Source organism: Halyomorpha halys, unplaced genomic scaffold (assembly GCF_000696795.3).
Source record: "Halyomorpha halys isolate HHAL.00 unplaced genomic scaffold, Hhal_1.1 Scaffold1017.1, whole genome shotgun sequence".
Taxonomy (NCBI): Eukaryota; Metazoa; Arthropoda; class Insecta; order Hemiptera; family Pentatomidae; genus Halyomorpha; species Halyomorpha halys.
Window position 1 is genome coordinate 457628 of NW_027107632.1, and position 14445 is coordinate 472072.

At 29.0% G+C, this 14445-nt stretch overlaps 1 protein-coding gene across 2 annotated transcripts; it reads left to right on the plus strand.

The window, feature by feature from the left end:
• The first annotated feature begins 476 nt into the window (after window positions 1-476).
• On the plus strand, window positions 477-14365 carry GPHR (golgi pH regulator). Of its 2 annotated transcripts, XM_014431990.3 has the most exons (9): window positions 477-636; window positions 712-875; window positions 3762-3868; window positions 4052-4277; window positions 8177-8352; window positions 10907-11088; window positions 12444-12629; window positions 12795-12860; window positions 13729-14365. In XM_014431990.3, the coding sequence occupies exons 1-9, from the start codon at window positions 595-597 to the stop codon at window positions 13927-13929; spliced, it is 1350 nt and encodes a 449-aa protein (XP_014287476.1). In that variant the 5' UTR covers window positions 477-594; the 3' UTR covers window positions 13930-14365. The 2 variants fall into 2 exon arrangements, with proteins under 2 accessions (XP_014287476.1, XP_014287478.1); XM_014431992.3 differs by lacking the exons at window positions 477-636; window positions 712-875 and adding an exon at window positions 3292-3636.
• The last annotated feature ends 80 nt before the right edge of the window (window positions 14366-14445 follow it).

Genomic DNA, 14445 nt, shown 5'->3' on the forward strand with positions numbered 1-14445 from the left:
TAATAAAAATAATACAATCCAAGTGCAATGGCTGAAACCACTATTACGTCCGCCATGTTTGCCTCTCTGAATAACACTGACATGTGGATGGCCCGCTCTTTGTTTGGCGAGGCTTTGCACGAGCCTCTGATCCGTGGCGAGCGGCCAACATGTGGATCCACCTTAACGTAAAGCCATTTTATCCGAAATCCTGAATCCCCTCAAAAGGGAAAAATACTCGAAAATCGAACAGAAATACCGCATTGGCAGCGCTGTGTATTCTGTACAAGTGGTTTATGAAGTTTTTATAGCTGTAGCTTTTTTTTTACTAGTACTACTATATCATTTTTAGACAATGTTTCTTACAAATAAACTAATGTAGTCAAGATTTAGTTTTATATATACTTGGTTAATGTTACAATCTGTTACAAGAGTTTGGCTAGTTGTAATTTCAAAGGACTCGTTCATGAAGGCGGTTTCCGTAGGCAACGTGGTGGTTTGCTATGAAGAAGGTTACTGGCCATTAAACAAAATGTTTAATGCTATCAATGATTGTTGCAGTATTATAGTATAGTACCGTGGGTTTCATTATTGACAAATCACGTTGTAGTAACGATGGGGTATTTAGAAGATTCTTTAATCATATTGGTTTCCCAGGTTAATTTAATTGAAGTTCTGTTTCTCAATGAATTAAAAAATGTTGTATTATTTTTAATTTTCATATGCTTTCAGATCATTTTCTTCACGGGGGGTTGGGTATTTTTCGTCAAACAACTTTTTAAAGATTATGAGATTCATCATAGATTGATTCAGCTGATATTTGCTTCAACATTTTCTTTGTCTTGCACCATGTTTGAATTAATTATATTTGAAATAATTGGAATATTAGATTCCAGGTTAGTATAAATTTTAGTGTGTAATATTTCTAACAAGTGTGTATATTCATTGATATGTTATTTATTGTTCGGTATCATTCCATTACAAACTCAAATGGGCAGAGAAAAGGGAGTCTATTGGAAGGCATGAATTTATCACCAAAGCCTGAAAACAGAATTGTTTAAAAGGCATTTTCATTTCACACAAAGATGTTGAAATAGCTCTGTATAATAGTTAAAATTAATTCAGAAATATTGAAGGAAGAAATGATCTTAGAGGGGCTAATATACAGGTCCAATAAGAATATTAAGGCTTAATGAGCGCTGGAGTTCAATGATTATTTCTTGAATATCTTCTTATATACATCCTGACACTGAAACCTTATATCCATTAGATCACTGGGCGTAATGCCCTTATCTATGATATGTTCCACAATGGATTACCTATCCAATAATATCCTTATCTAATCTATATTTTATTTCTTATTTCATACCCTATCCATATTTAATATAAATAGAATTTAAAATATCCTTTTTAATTGCCTTAATGTTATTATGTACTTAATTTAAATAATATTAATTAAAACTATTTTGTATTGTTTATCACCATGTAGCGTTATAAAATTTTCTGTTGATGTAACAATCATCTTTCTTCTATGTAACAATTTATTTTTTATATCCTTAAGGTACTAGTTTACTCTTAATATGAGTAGTTGTTTGTATCTAAAGAATAGTGATAAGTATAATAGATTGGAGGAAGATAATAGGTTAGAAAGAAAACTATTTATTGTTAACCACCGTTTTGACCCACTTTGCAGGGCTGATAAGAATGAAGTTCTGCTATCAACTTGTCAGTTGTAATTAGTTTTCTTTTACTATTTTGATAGCTTTATTGACCACCACCCGGACTATCTTCCTCCAATCCACTTCATACGGCCAACTATTTTCTTCCGATAATTATAATAGTTTATCTATTCCTACATCTGAGTTTTCAGACAGAATTGATTTTGCAACATAGAGAAGCACTAGAATTTTTGCCTTTGAAATTTCATGTTGGAAGAAGATAGTTGACCATATGAAGTAGAATGCAGGAAGACTTCCTGCTTTCTAGTATTTTGTTTTAATTCTATTTATTTTAGAGATAGTAGAACCTAGACACTAGATACATTCTGTTTTGTCTTTTCTTTAGTGATAAAGGGGGGTCTGTGGATACAAAACAAGCTCTAGTGGCAGTAAATTCAAAATTTCTGCTTATACTGTTTTTGTTATTGGTTTAATTATATAAGAGCTGTCAACTTTGCTCATTGGGAGTGAACAATTCCCAAAATCATCTCAAAATGAATAATACACTAAAAAATCAGGGACACCTATAATGAAGTTTTTCATTAAAACTTAGATAAGTTATTAATGAAGTATTAATTAATAATTTTATCAATAAATGGAATATTGTCCGGGTGCGGTCAAATAAAACTCAAATAGTAATAACTATTTTAATTGAGCCAATTTTTCACCCCATGTTGGAGGGATAAAAAAGATGCAAAGACTTAACATAAGTAAAAAAGTAAATAGAAAATTTACAAGGGTATGCAATGAAACGTAAAAATTAAATAAGAAAAATAAATGAATATAAACAATAAATGAATAGTAATAGTAACAGATAAAAAGAAAATACAAACTAAGAGATGAAAAAAGGGGATAAAAATAAAATCAAGAATAAAGGAATGAGACAGAATTCATACCTGTTTTACAGAAGTTAAAGTCAGAGTGAAGTTTTTGTATTGGGTGGAGTGGGGGTGGTAGTTAAGTACATTACATTTGAAAATAATTTTAAAGTAAACGGTGTAGAAAATGAAGAAGAAAGAGAAAGAAATTTATTCATTCATGCTGGCCAAATACATCGGGTTGCCACATTACACAGCATACAGATCAATCCGTGATCGGACATATATAAATTCCATATTTTTATATGATACAATATAATAGAAAAATAACATTTTTTTTTTTCCACAGTATTCTTTTACAATTAATACCAGTCTACAAACTAAATTTACAAGCTTTTTAAATTTTTTTTTTTTTAAGATTTTTTACAAGCTTACTAAATCTACAAGCTTTTCAATTTATTCCTTTTTTTCTTTCCCCTCCATTTTACAACCCTAATTAAATTAAAATTAGGTTAACAATAAATGATAATATACATAATAGGAGGGGAAGAAATAGTTAACAAACAAAAAATATATATAAATGTATACGGATAGAGAACACAAAAGAAATGAAGTTAAAAGAATGGGATGCAATAAATATAAATGATGAATAAGACATTACACCAAATGAATAGGGATACAGAGGTATGTAAATTATATAATAGAAAGATTAATAATAAAATAATTAGTGTGAATATATTTAAGCTAGTAACATATAAATATAAATTAAAAATAAGATACATAAAAGAAAAAGAAAGGATAGTAACTATAAAATATAATTAAATTAAGTATGGTGTGAGAATTTTGAAAATAAAACCTGAGTAAATGACATGACAGGAAAATAGGCTTCTGAAATACAGAACATAAAGAAGAAGCATTTTGAGGGTTTTATAAGGTTCAAAATGTGTCAGTATGTCAGGGAGATGCAGTCTTTATTGACTTTATAATTGACGGAATTCCCCGTTAATAATTTTAATAAAAGTTTCATATCACCACTTAAGCTGTGTTTAAAAAATCAGTTCATCATTCTAAAGACAACTTGAAACCATTCTCATATTTTTGGTCTTGGGAGGTATCATATTGTAGGTATTTAGCTACAATATTTAAATACTATAAATTACCAATGGTGTGAATGAATATGTTTACTTAACTGTAAGAATTAGTTAACAAGTATTATTTAAAATAAAAAATTTGTCTTATGTTTTAGATCGAGATATTTTCATTGGATTGTTGGACTTTACCTCATTTTATTCATGCTTATTGTTGCAATACCATTTTATATTGGCTACTATATTCTGATTAATATTCGTTTCGGTATGTGATAGTTGGTTTTATTTGTCTGTTAATTAATGTTAATTTTTAATTGGCATATGTGGATAATATATCATGACATGTTATTATCCAATCCATATTATCTTATCCAATAATCAATATAATTTATAAACTATTTTCCCTTTCTACAGCTTTTTCAAAATGTTAATGTTATTTTATTCTTAGTTTCAGTGAAAATGATTAGATCTCTAACTGTTGCAATATGGCTTATTTTTATTTACTTTTTTTGGAAAATTGGAGATCCTTTTCCATTACTGAGTCCTAAGCAAGGCATTCTTTCCATTGAGCAAGCCATTAGTAGAGTTGGTGTTATTGGAGTTACTGTAATGGCCCTTCTTTCAGGATTCGGTGCTGTCAACTATCCATATACTTCAATGGCTTACTTTATGAGGTATTAATTTAATGGATATAAATACTTAAATGATAAATTTTGTGTTGGAAGATTGTTGACCAAATTGACCAAATGTTATAGATTTTAGGAAGATAGTCTGGGTGGCGATCAACAATGGTATAAAGTAGTAAAAAAAAACTTATTTTTTGATAACCAATGTTTCGCCGCACTTTGCAGGGCTTCATCTGGGTTAAATGAGAACAAGATACAAAAATCATATAGTGTACAATGTCATATTAAAAAAAACAACTCTCATACCAGCCTTAATCTCACCTTATACCTTGAATAAGTATACCTTCTGTAGATCTGGATACTTTACCTCCAATGACAAGTTTGTTCATCAGATTTTCTGACTTCCCATGGGCAATTCCCTCGTTACTGATATTTCTAACATAGCCTTAAACAATATCCTTGACTCCATCGTATGGTTATTCCCCCATGACATTCTTTTTATTAAAAAATATGTCGAAGATCTTTTTTTTGATCATTAAGAATCATTGACTAAATTCTTGGATTTCTTTCATCCTCGACTCATACCGCCTTTGATTTACCATTGAAAGATAAATCAACCATTCTCTCTCATTTCTTGACCTCTGTATCATAAGACTGATTGGTACACCAAACCTACTTATTTTGGCAGACTCTTCAACTATTTCTCCTAACACCTCTATAATCAAAAAACGAATGTTGTTAAAAATCTCATTCATCGATCTCTTTCTTTATCTGATCCTCAATTCTACCCAGTCAACAAAACAAAAAAACAATGCATTAAACCAATCCTACTTGCTAACCATTTCCCACCTAACATCATGCAGAAACTTTTGGATTCATTCACAAACTCTACAGCCTCAGTACCTCTATCTTCCAACACTTCTCTACTTTCTCCAACACTTTTCTTTTAAAGATTATACAATTGGTCTCATCCCCTACTATATCCATTCTAACTATTACGTTATCATATTACAGCCTTACTCTTACATTTGATTTTTTTTTTGGTTACAAACCGTTGTAGTAATAGAGTATGGTGAGGATCTTAGTCATTAGCTTATCCTACTCTTTTCATCTCCTCCTACCTCACTCTGAAATCTCCAGGCCCCAGGTGAAGACCTATATTATTATTTTTCTTCTATTATCTCTTCCTATTCTTTTACTTATTTGTTCATCTATCCCACCTATCTGTTATTGCACCATACTTGTACCATATTTACTTCCTCACTCTTTTTTTAATTTTACTATATTTGTTACTCATCTATTAAAAATTGGCTTCACTATTCATTACTCTAGTTTTACATTAGCAATTCTAGAAGCCCTGCAAAGTGGGAGAAACATTGGTTACTCCCACTGAATACCCAATGAATAGTTTTTACTATTTTGTACCTTTATTGACCGCTTCCCGGACTGTCTTCCTACAATCAGTAAATTTTGTTTTCAGTTCCATTTAGATCTTCCATTTTTCAATTGATGGATATCCAGGCCAAAATTATCTGATTGTATCTCATGAAATAATTTATCGGAATAACATTAGCAAATCATGAATGGATGTAATCTAATTTTATTAAACAGGTTATGTTCCCTGGCTTATGTACTATACTCTGAACAAGATTTTTAATTCCTTCTCATAAAAGCTTGGAGTTTGGAGGAAATAAATTCCAGGAATTTTTTATTGCATAGCTAGTTGTTAACATACACCTTTTCAGAAAATATTCTAAGGTCTTGAAAAGAGGTAATCAGTTTCTCATTTATGCAATGGATTGTGAAAATTTTCCAATTTGTTAACCATGCTGATTTTTCTTAAATAATCCAAAAATTAATAACCATTAATTGTATTTAGGAATCCTAAAAACCTAAAAAATTGTAGTTCTGCTATCATTTATAATTTCTTACTAATGTGCTCATTAACAAGTTTGTTACTTATATACAAGGCCAAGAATATGCAATACTTATATGCAGTAAAAACTCCCAGAATATGCCATATAATATGCTATAAAAACCCGGAAAATATATAGTAAAAAAGTAGAAAATATACATCTAAAAATCTTCAAATATACAATAAAACAACTTAACGAAGGGACTTTAAATTTCATAAAGGAATCTCTGATGCCTGCATTACACAGTATAAATCTTCGTTGAAGTAATTTTTTTCTTTAGATATTGTCATTGCAACAACTGCTTATATTTCTCAGTGTGGATTTTTTCCTATCTGATGTAACCCTTCCTACCAAAAAAATAATGTAAATATTTGAATATTGAAGAAATTAACTTCAACAAAGATTTATGGTGTGAAATGTTGGCCTCAGTGATTCTTTTATGAAACTTAATGAAGGGGCTTTTTAATGATAACAAAAAAAAATATAAGAACAATCATATACCACATAAGAGCACTTGTGAAAATCATATTTAAATCAGTATTACGAGACAATTATCGAAAAAATAAAACATAATTGGTAACAATTATTTATATTTAATAGTTGACAAAATAGCTGATTCTCGGGGTTTGTATATAATTAATTTACTAGTCGGGGTGTTAGATAAAAATGGGCCAACAAAACCACTTCTTATTTTGTGTAAGGTACTGAAAAAACCAATTATGATACCATTAGTCGATTTATAACTGGTGGAGTTTAGATTTTGAAAACTTTGATTATTCGATATTGCATCAAATGAGTGCCCAATCAACCCAACTGGTCCTTTAAAAGAAAACAAAGGGCTGTTGAAAGTTAGTTTTATTATTAATTTGAAATAAATATTCAATTGATAGTAATGCATTTTTAATTACTTATTTTTTTAAATTTTAGATCCTAATTCATTATTGTAATGTTCTATAAACTCAAAATAATTTGTTATGGTAGTGAAATAATAGTAATTTTCTTTTGCTTGTAAATATGTTTTGAGCAATAGTTACAATTAACGATCCACGATAACAAACATAAAAACTGTTGCATCTTTGGTATTTTAGGGGTTAATCCAAGATATCAAACTTTGAGCTTAATAATTCAATTTTTTCATTAATAAACACAAAAGAGATATGGAATCCCAGGAAATAAAAACAATTCACGAAAAAAAATATTGTTGAAAGTGAATTAGTGAAGGCAGCATTTGTTATATTGCAAATTAAATTAATATGAACCTTTGATTGTAATGTGAATTTTTGCTTTAATTTATTATTTAATTTTTTTTATTCAACTGAAATGGTCCAAATATGCAAATATATGCATTTATCAACAAGGTTTAACAAGGCGAAGTTACAGAACTTTGTTTATAATTTGATTGCTACCATAAGTTCCTTAGAACTAGAGATAAGGATAAAGGTTCAAATCAGTCAATTGCTAAAAACTTTGAAATTATCAAATTAGCCAATTCTCATTTAGAGACACTGCAAATAATTCTTATTGTATCTCATATGAAGTCAGAACTCAGTTTCCGTCTGGCTTTTGAATGATGCCTGTCATTGGAGAAGTATGATACAAATCAGAATTATTATTCTAAACATTTTTCCTGGTTTCAAATTGAGCAACACTCATGTGGTAACTTTATTTTTCATTTAAATACTGTTTTTCTTGGTGTAAATATTTCTTATTTTAAATAATAAAATAGTGGAGTTTAAACCCTTTCAATATTTGTAAAAAAAATCTTATTTATAGCATACAATGCTGCACGTAGTGTGTTAGTGGTATTTCTGGTATTTTTTGTTAGCCTTATTTTAAGATAAAAGATAAAAATGAAATAAAATAAGTTAAAAAGGATACATCCATTAAATTGTGAACTTTTAAATAATTTTTGAGTTTGAAAATCGCTTGTTTTCTCTCTCCTTTTTTTTTTTTTTTTTTTTTTTTTTGTATATTTCTTTCCTTATCAGATTTATTATTTTAATGAACTTATAAGATTCCTTTTTCTTTTAGAAATGTTACACCAACAGATGTATTAAATATAGAAAAGCGGTTAATGCAAACTATGGATATGATTCTAGCTAAGAAAAAAAGAATTGCATTATCTAAAAGGGGAAGTAAAGCAGGCTTTACTTTGGGTGCTACTCAAGGAATCTGGAATATGTTAAGATCAGGAAAAGATTCTGATAGTATCCTTTTGTTTTTTTTGTTTGAATAAATTTTGCATGTCTTGCAATATGGTAATCAGGTTTTTCAATTATTCAGTGTTTTCTCATAAAGTGATTGTAAAAGGGGCTTAAAAACTAATATTTCAATGTTTTAGAATACAATATATTGAGGACCATTAACTGGTCCCATTGTAACTAATAAATGACAAAATTAAATTAAATAGGTCGTGTAATAAAAAATTACTGCTTTCTAGTGAATTTTATTTTAACTCAATTTCATATTTTTTTAATATTAAAAATTCTCCATGATTTATTGATATTTCAAGGGGATGCTTGAATTCCTTCTCAATACCACTCTTTGAGTTTTGAGTAGAACAATTTTACCACTGCACTTTCTACATCAGCCAGCTTGACTGGAAGATTTGGGATTGTTGAAAAATTTTCTTGAATTATTGGAAGATATTGGTTGGAACAGATGGTAGTCAGAAGGTGCAGAGCTAAAAAATTTGGAGGGTGAGGGAGATGCTGAATCCCATCCAGTTCTAAATTTTTTTATTTTGTGTAAGAGGAAGTGTGTGGTTATTATCTTACTGATACAAACAACGATTTCATTTTACTAATCCTGTCTAATGCCTGAATGACAATATCTTAGGCAATTTTTTTATTCATGCCACTACCATCTTTGTAAAAATAAATATAAGTCATCAATACTGATGTTTCACTGCTTTTGATGATTTAATTACACACAGCTGTGAAAAATAATGAAAAACTGATGATTCATTGTATGTAATAATAAAAGGAAGATAATCCGGGGGGCATTGGAAAAACAAAAACCACCCAAATAGTCTTAAAACTATTTAATTTGAGCCAACATTCTGCCCTGCATTGCAGGACTAAAAAGATACAAACACTTAAATAAGGTAAAAAATAAGCAAATAAATAATAAAATAAAATTTAACAAAGGTGTGGTTAATCATGATAATTTTTATAAAAATGAACAATATAAATTAAAGAAAATAAAAAGATTTACAGTGTAACATAAAATTAAATAAGAATAACAAAAGGATTTTAGATAGTAATGAAAACAGAAATAATAAGAGATAAAAAAGAATTATAAAAATACAGTGCACACCAAAAGATGGAAAAAGGGAATAAGAGTAAAATCAAGAATAAAGGATTTCTTGTAGAGCCGAACAGTTTTAAGTTTTGTCTTTGTCATTATTGGCCATTCTTACATATAGACCTTAGAATTATCTTCAGAATTATTCAAACCTGCTTAGTAGGTTAGTGCCTTTATTGCTAAGGGTTCATGTTTCTCCACCATATGTCACTGGTATTGTACAGCATAAACTTAATAGTATAGCTTAAAAGTTAGCATTTAATTAGGCTGTATTCCTGTTGTGATTCTTCTCATCTCTTTTTCCTCATTCATTTTATCAATAGTAATAGAAGACGTTACTGAATACTGCTACCATTTCAAGGTTGTTAGGGTCTATTCCATAGTGTCTCTGTGCCTGCTGTTTTTTTCCTACAACTATTTTGGTATTCCACTCTTGAATATGTAGGCTGATCTCGTTGCTTTCTATATCTAGTGCTTCAAAGGTCTTCTTTATGCTCTGAAGGGATCTCTCCATGATTTCTACATCATCCTCAATGCCAGAACTTGGATCATCTTAGTGTCATCTATTCTTCACTGATTTAATCCTTTTCTGTTGATGATTGCTTGTAGAATGGTATTAAAGAGAAAATGAGCTATTGGTTCTCTGCCTTAGCCCCCTATTTATCCTAAAAGATTCTGATACTCCAGAATATGTAACTTGGGAGATAGTACTTAGCTTTGTGCATTTTATTAATCAAGTTGGCCTACTAGGAGATCCCAGTTCATGCATTGCCGATATGAGTTTACTCATTGCAATCGTATCATAGGCTGCCCTAAAATCAATAAACAACACCCACGTTGTCTCAGAGATCTGTCTCAGGGTTTGATCAATAGTAGACCTGCTGGGCCAAAAACCACTTTGATAGTCACCCATATTGAACGAGCATGTTGTAAAGGGCTATGGAGAAAAAATTATATCTGGTGTTAAGCAACTAATATATAAAGGCTAATTATATTTATCCTCATTCCATCTTTAGGAAAGGTTTGAGCTATCAGTTCTTGCAGTTAGCTAGTGACTTTATGCCCTACTTTAAACAATTCTGTAGGCAGCCTATCTGTTTTCACATTACCTTGTGACATGTTTTTTTAGTTTTTCTAATATTTTTTTAGTGTCTTCCACATTGGAATAGTTTCCAAGGGTAATTGTTCATGGCAGTTCTCAGAATGTATGGGAGGGAAACCATTCCCCCTGAATAAAACGGTCATATCGTTGTATTTAAAGTTTTTTTTTTTGTTTTTTTTTTGCAGGAATAAATATTACAGCTCCCCTAGAATGTCATCATATTGTTCCAAGATCTAATCTTACTACCCTAATTTAATGTTTATTGTTTAATAGTTGTATAACTGATTGCATTTATATGTATGATCTCAATTACACTTTGCTAATATATAAACCCATTCTTTAACAAATAATAGATGTATGGCAGCTAAAGCAAGAATCAAGTGCTCTAGAAGAACTCAGCAGACAACTTTTTTTAGAAGCTCATGAAGCCAGAGAAATGCAGGCTAGAATAGAATGGGCTAAAACTTGGAGGGGGAAATATTTCAATTGTTTGGGATATTTCTTTTCCATTTATTGCTTATGGAAAATTTTTATTGTAAGTTGTTTTTGTTTTCATCAAAGCTAATAACTATTGTTTTAAAGGAAAAAAACATGATGAACTATTAATTAATTATGTACTTAATTAGAATTAATTTTTCTTATTTAATGCTACAATGTTATATTTTATTTTTTTTTCATAATGGTTTGTTCTTATTATCATCTTTGATGTATTGTGGTTAATGTTGCAATATAGAATTTAAGTCATTAGGACACAGTTTGATATTGGCAGAGATTTTTTTGTGAAGAGGAAATGTTTAGAAATGAGTAAATTCAATTAAAACATCCGAGACCGATTGCACACTGTGTGCAATAAGTTTCCGAGGCTATAAGACCAGTTGCACACCGTTAGTGCAATAATTATAAATAGTATTTATTAGTTATTCTGTGTAAAGTAATTGTTGAGATAAGACTTTTTTGTATTAATAATATCTGTTAAGTATAGAAAAACAAAATTTGGCTTACGTTTTATTGCAAAAAAAAAGTTTTTATAATTGCTTTACGTTCAGTGAATTGTTTTGTAGAAAGGTATTTAAATTTTTTTTTTTTTTTTATTAGGTATTAAAAAAATATCCATAGAGTCTCACACTGTTTATTATCTTGAAACTCCTATGTTTCAACTATCAACTTATTTATAATATCATAGCCAATATTGGTTATCAAACTGTTGCAGGCTCTTATCATGCATTTGTTAAATTTTATCCTTAGTCAATAACTATCATCACGATTTATTTATTATAATTATTCAATTTACAATGTCTATTACACTCATGTAGTTTTAGAGTGATTAATCCACTCCTTGCAATAAACAATTTTCTAGTAGCTTAGCTGCATACACAGTTTGCAATCATCTTATTTATGTGAATTCACTTACGAATTAGATGATTTCTGTATTAAACAAGTTTTGTTATTAAAAATGAACAATATAAAGAAAATAAATTTGTATATATAAAAAAAAATGCTCCTGGAGAACATGTTTGAAAAAATCGTCATCCTATGGGATGATGTTATATATCGGCTTTCCACTTAATACTTCACAATACTTGAACACACAACACTTCAACATTATGAACCTGATTTAATAGGCCTCATATTCCATAAAAGGATGTTGAGCCTTCCACACGATTGCAATTTCATTTCTCATAAAAATTGTTAATCTGAATTATTTGAAGAATAAGATAATCTGAATGTTGATTAAAATGATATGAAACTGATCATTACTAACTCCCCAAAAAACACTTACAGCTGTTCCTAATGCTACCCAGACCTTACCCTTAATTATTTACAGGCCAACTAATTAAATCATTGACTTAATTCTTATAATGAAACATGGTTTTAATTGTTTTATTCCAGTCTACAGTTAATATAGTGTTTGATCGAGTTGGAAAAAAAGATCCCGTTACACGAGGGATGGAAATAGTTGTTCATTGGTTAGGCATGAATATTGATGTTGGATTCTGGTCACAGCATATATCCTTCTTCCTTGTTGGTTGCATTGTCATCACATCGATAAGGGGGCTACTTCTCACCCTTACTAAGGTAAAGTTATATAGTTAACAATTAGAAAATATATGCATCCATCTTTTATATATATATAAAGTTCATAAATAATTTATTGGATTAATAAATCATATTTGTAATAACTTTTATAACTATGGTTCAAATGTACTATAAGTGATTTTTAATTTCATTTTTTCTTTTTAGTTCTTCTATGCCATCTCCAGCAGTAAATCTTCCAATATCATTGTTCTTATACTTGCACAAATTATGGTGAGTAAACTTTTTTATTTATTCCTTTAGTTTAATTTATAATGTATTAGACAAATATTACATATTACATTACTGTTTCTATTTTCCTATTGCTACCTTAGGTAATGGAGGCTAATTGGGTCAAATTTTTGGTAACCTGTTTTTAACAGATCCTCACGTTTTTATGTTCACTTTTTCTATAGACCTGCATTTCTGTGCCAGCTAACTTGGGAAGAGATGAATCATTTCTATTTTTTTTTTTTTTTTCTTTTTTTTATAGAGTATTTCACGGGATGGGTACATTGTGTGCAATAGTCATGTGTGGCAAACCTAGAAGTACTATGAAAATATGTTTTCTTTTTATATTTTGTCCTTTTTAAAAACTCTTACAACTTCGATGAAACTTGTTTAAAGTTTTCTCCCAGAAACCTTTTAACTTTTTACATCTCTGAGAAAAACTGAAAAGAAAGGAATTAATTTTGTAAGTATGATGAAATGTAATTTTATATGTGCTTAATTCGGAAAGTACACATTTTATGGAAAATTCTATATTATCACTTCAAAACAATATAATGTAAAGTTCTCAACAAAAAAAAAATCTATGTCTGGGCAATTTCTGGTGAATGGGACACTAGATAATTTTAAATGTTTTTTATTTCAACTTTAGACACATTTTATTATTTAGTACTTATTACCCACACAAGTTTTATATATATATATATATATTATAAGATGATTATAGTTAATGTAAATAAGCCAAATAAGTATGTATACATATTTTATGAAATTACTGGATTTAGTCATTTTTGAAATAAATCATCTCTTATAAGGTTAAAAATATAATAAATAAGAATAGACATGATTTTAAACTAAATTATTTTTTTTTTAGGGTATGCATTTTGTGTCTTCAGTTTTACTGATGAGGATGAATATGCCACCTGAATATCGAATGATAATTAGTCAAGTTTTAGGGGACTTACAGTTTAATTTTTATCATCGGTGGTTTGATGTTATATTTTTAGTTAGTGCACTATCTTCAATAGCTTTTCTTTATTTTGCTCACAAACAAGTTCCTATAGAGAAAGCTTGAAAAGTTATACTGTCATTAATAATGTATATAAATATCATGTATATATTATATATATATCAGATTGTAATTATATATTTGTATATACTGTACATAAAATATTTATATTTTTTAAATATAAATTACTAATTCATTTACACCTCATAACATGCTCTAAATTTCTGTTTTTGTTCTTATGCTAAATTCTTTGTTTTATAATAAATCAATCTTTTGAAGCTAACTGAAATATTATATCCATCTTTTTTTTTTTATACTAATTTTTGGAGACAGTGCTATCTGTACTATGGTGAATAAGTGGACAACTCAAACTTATGAATGAGTTTAATCTACTGTTAGTTTGTAAAAGGAAATTTTTACTCATTGTATAAATTGCTAATTCAGAATTAACAATAATGAGGAGTTAACATTTAAAAATTACTACTCAAGTGGCTAATTTTAGGAAGGTAACAAACAAACTTTGAAACTGCTCATACAAAAAGTTAAAATTTGCAATATACAGGTATTAGGTATTCATTGGGC

Coding starts and splice junctions, on each gene's coding strand:
- GPHR (XM_014431990.3), top strand. CDS start 595: ATGGGGTATTTAGAAGATTCTTTAATCATATTGGTTTCCCAG. Junction 11,089..12,443: donor GCTTATGGAAAATTTTTATT/GTAAGTTGTTTT, acceptor GTTTTATTCCAG/TCTACAGTTAATATAGTGTT. Junction 12,861..13,728: donor TTATACTTGCACAAATTATG/GTGAGTAAACTT, acceptor TTTTTTTTTTAG/GGTATGCATTTTGTGTCTTC.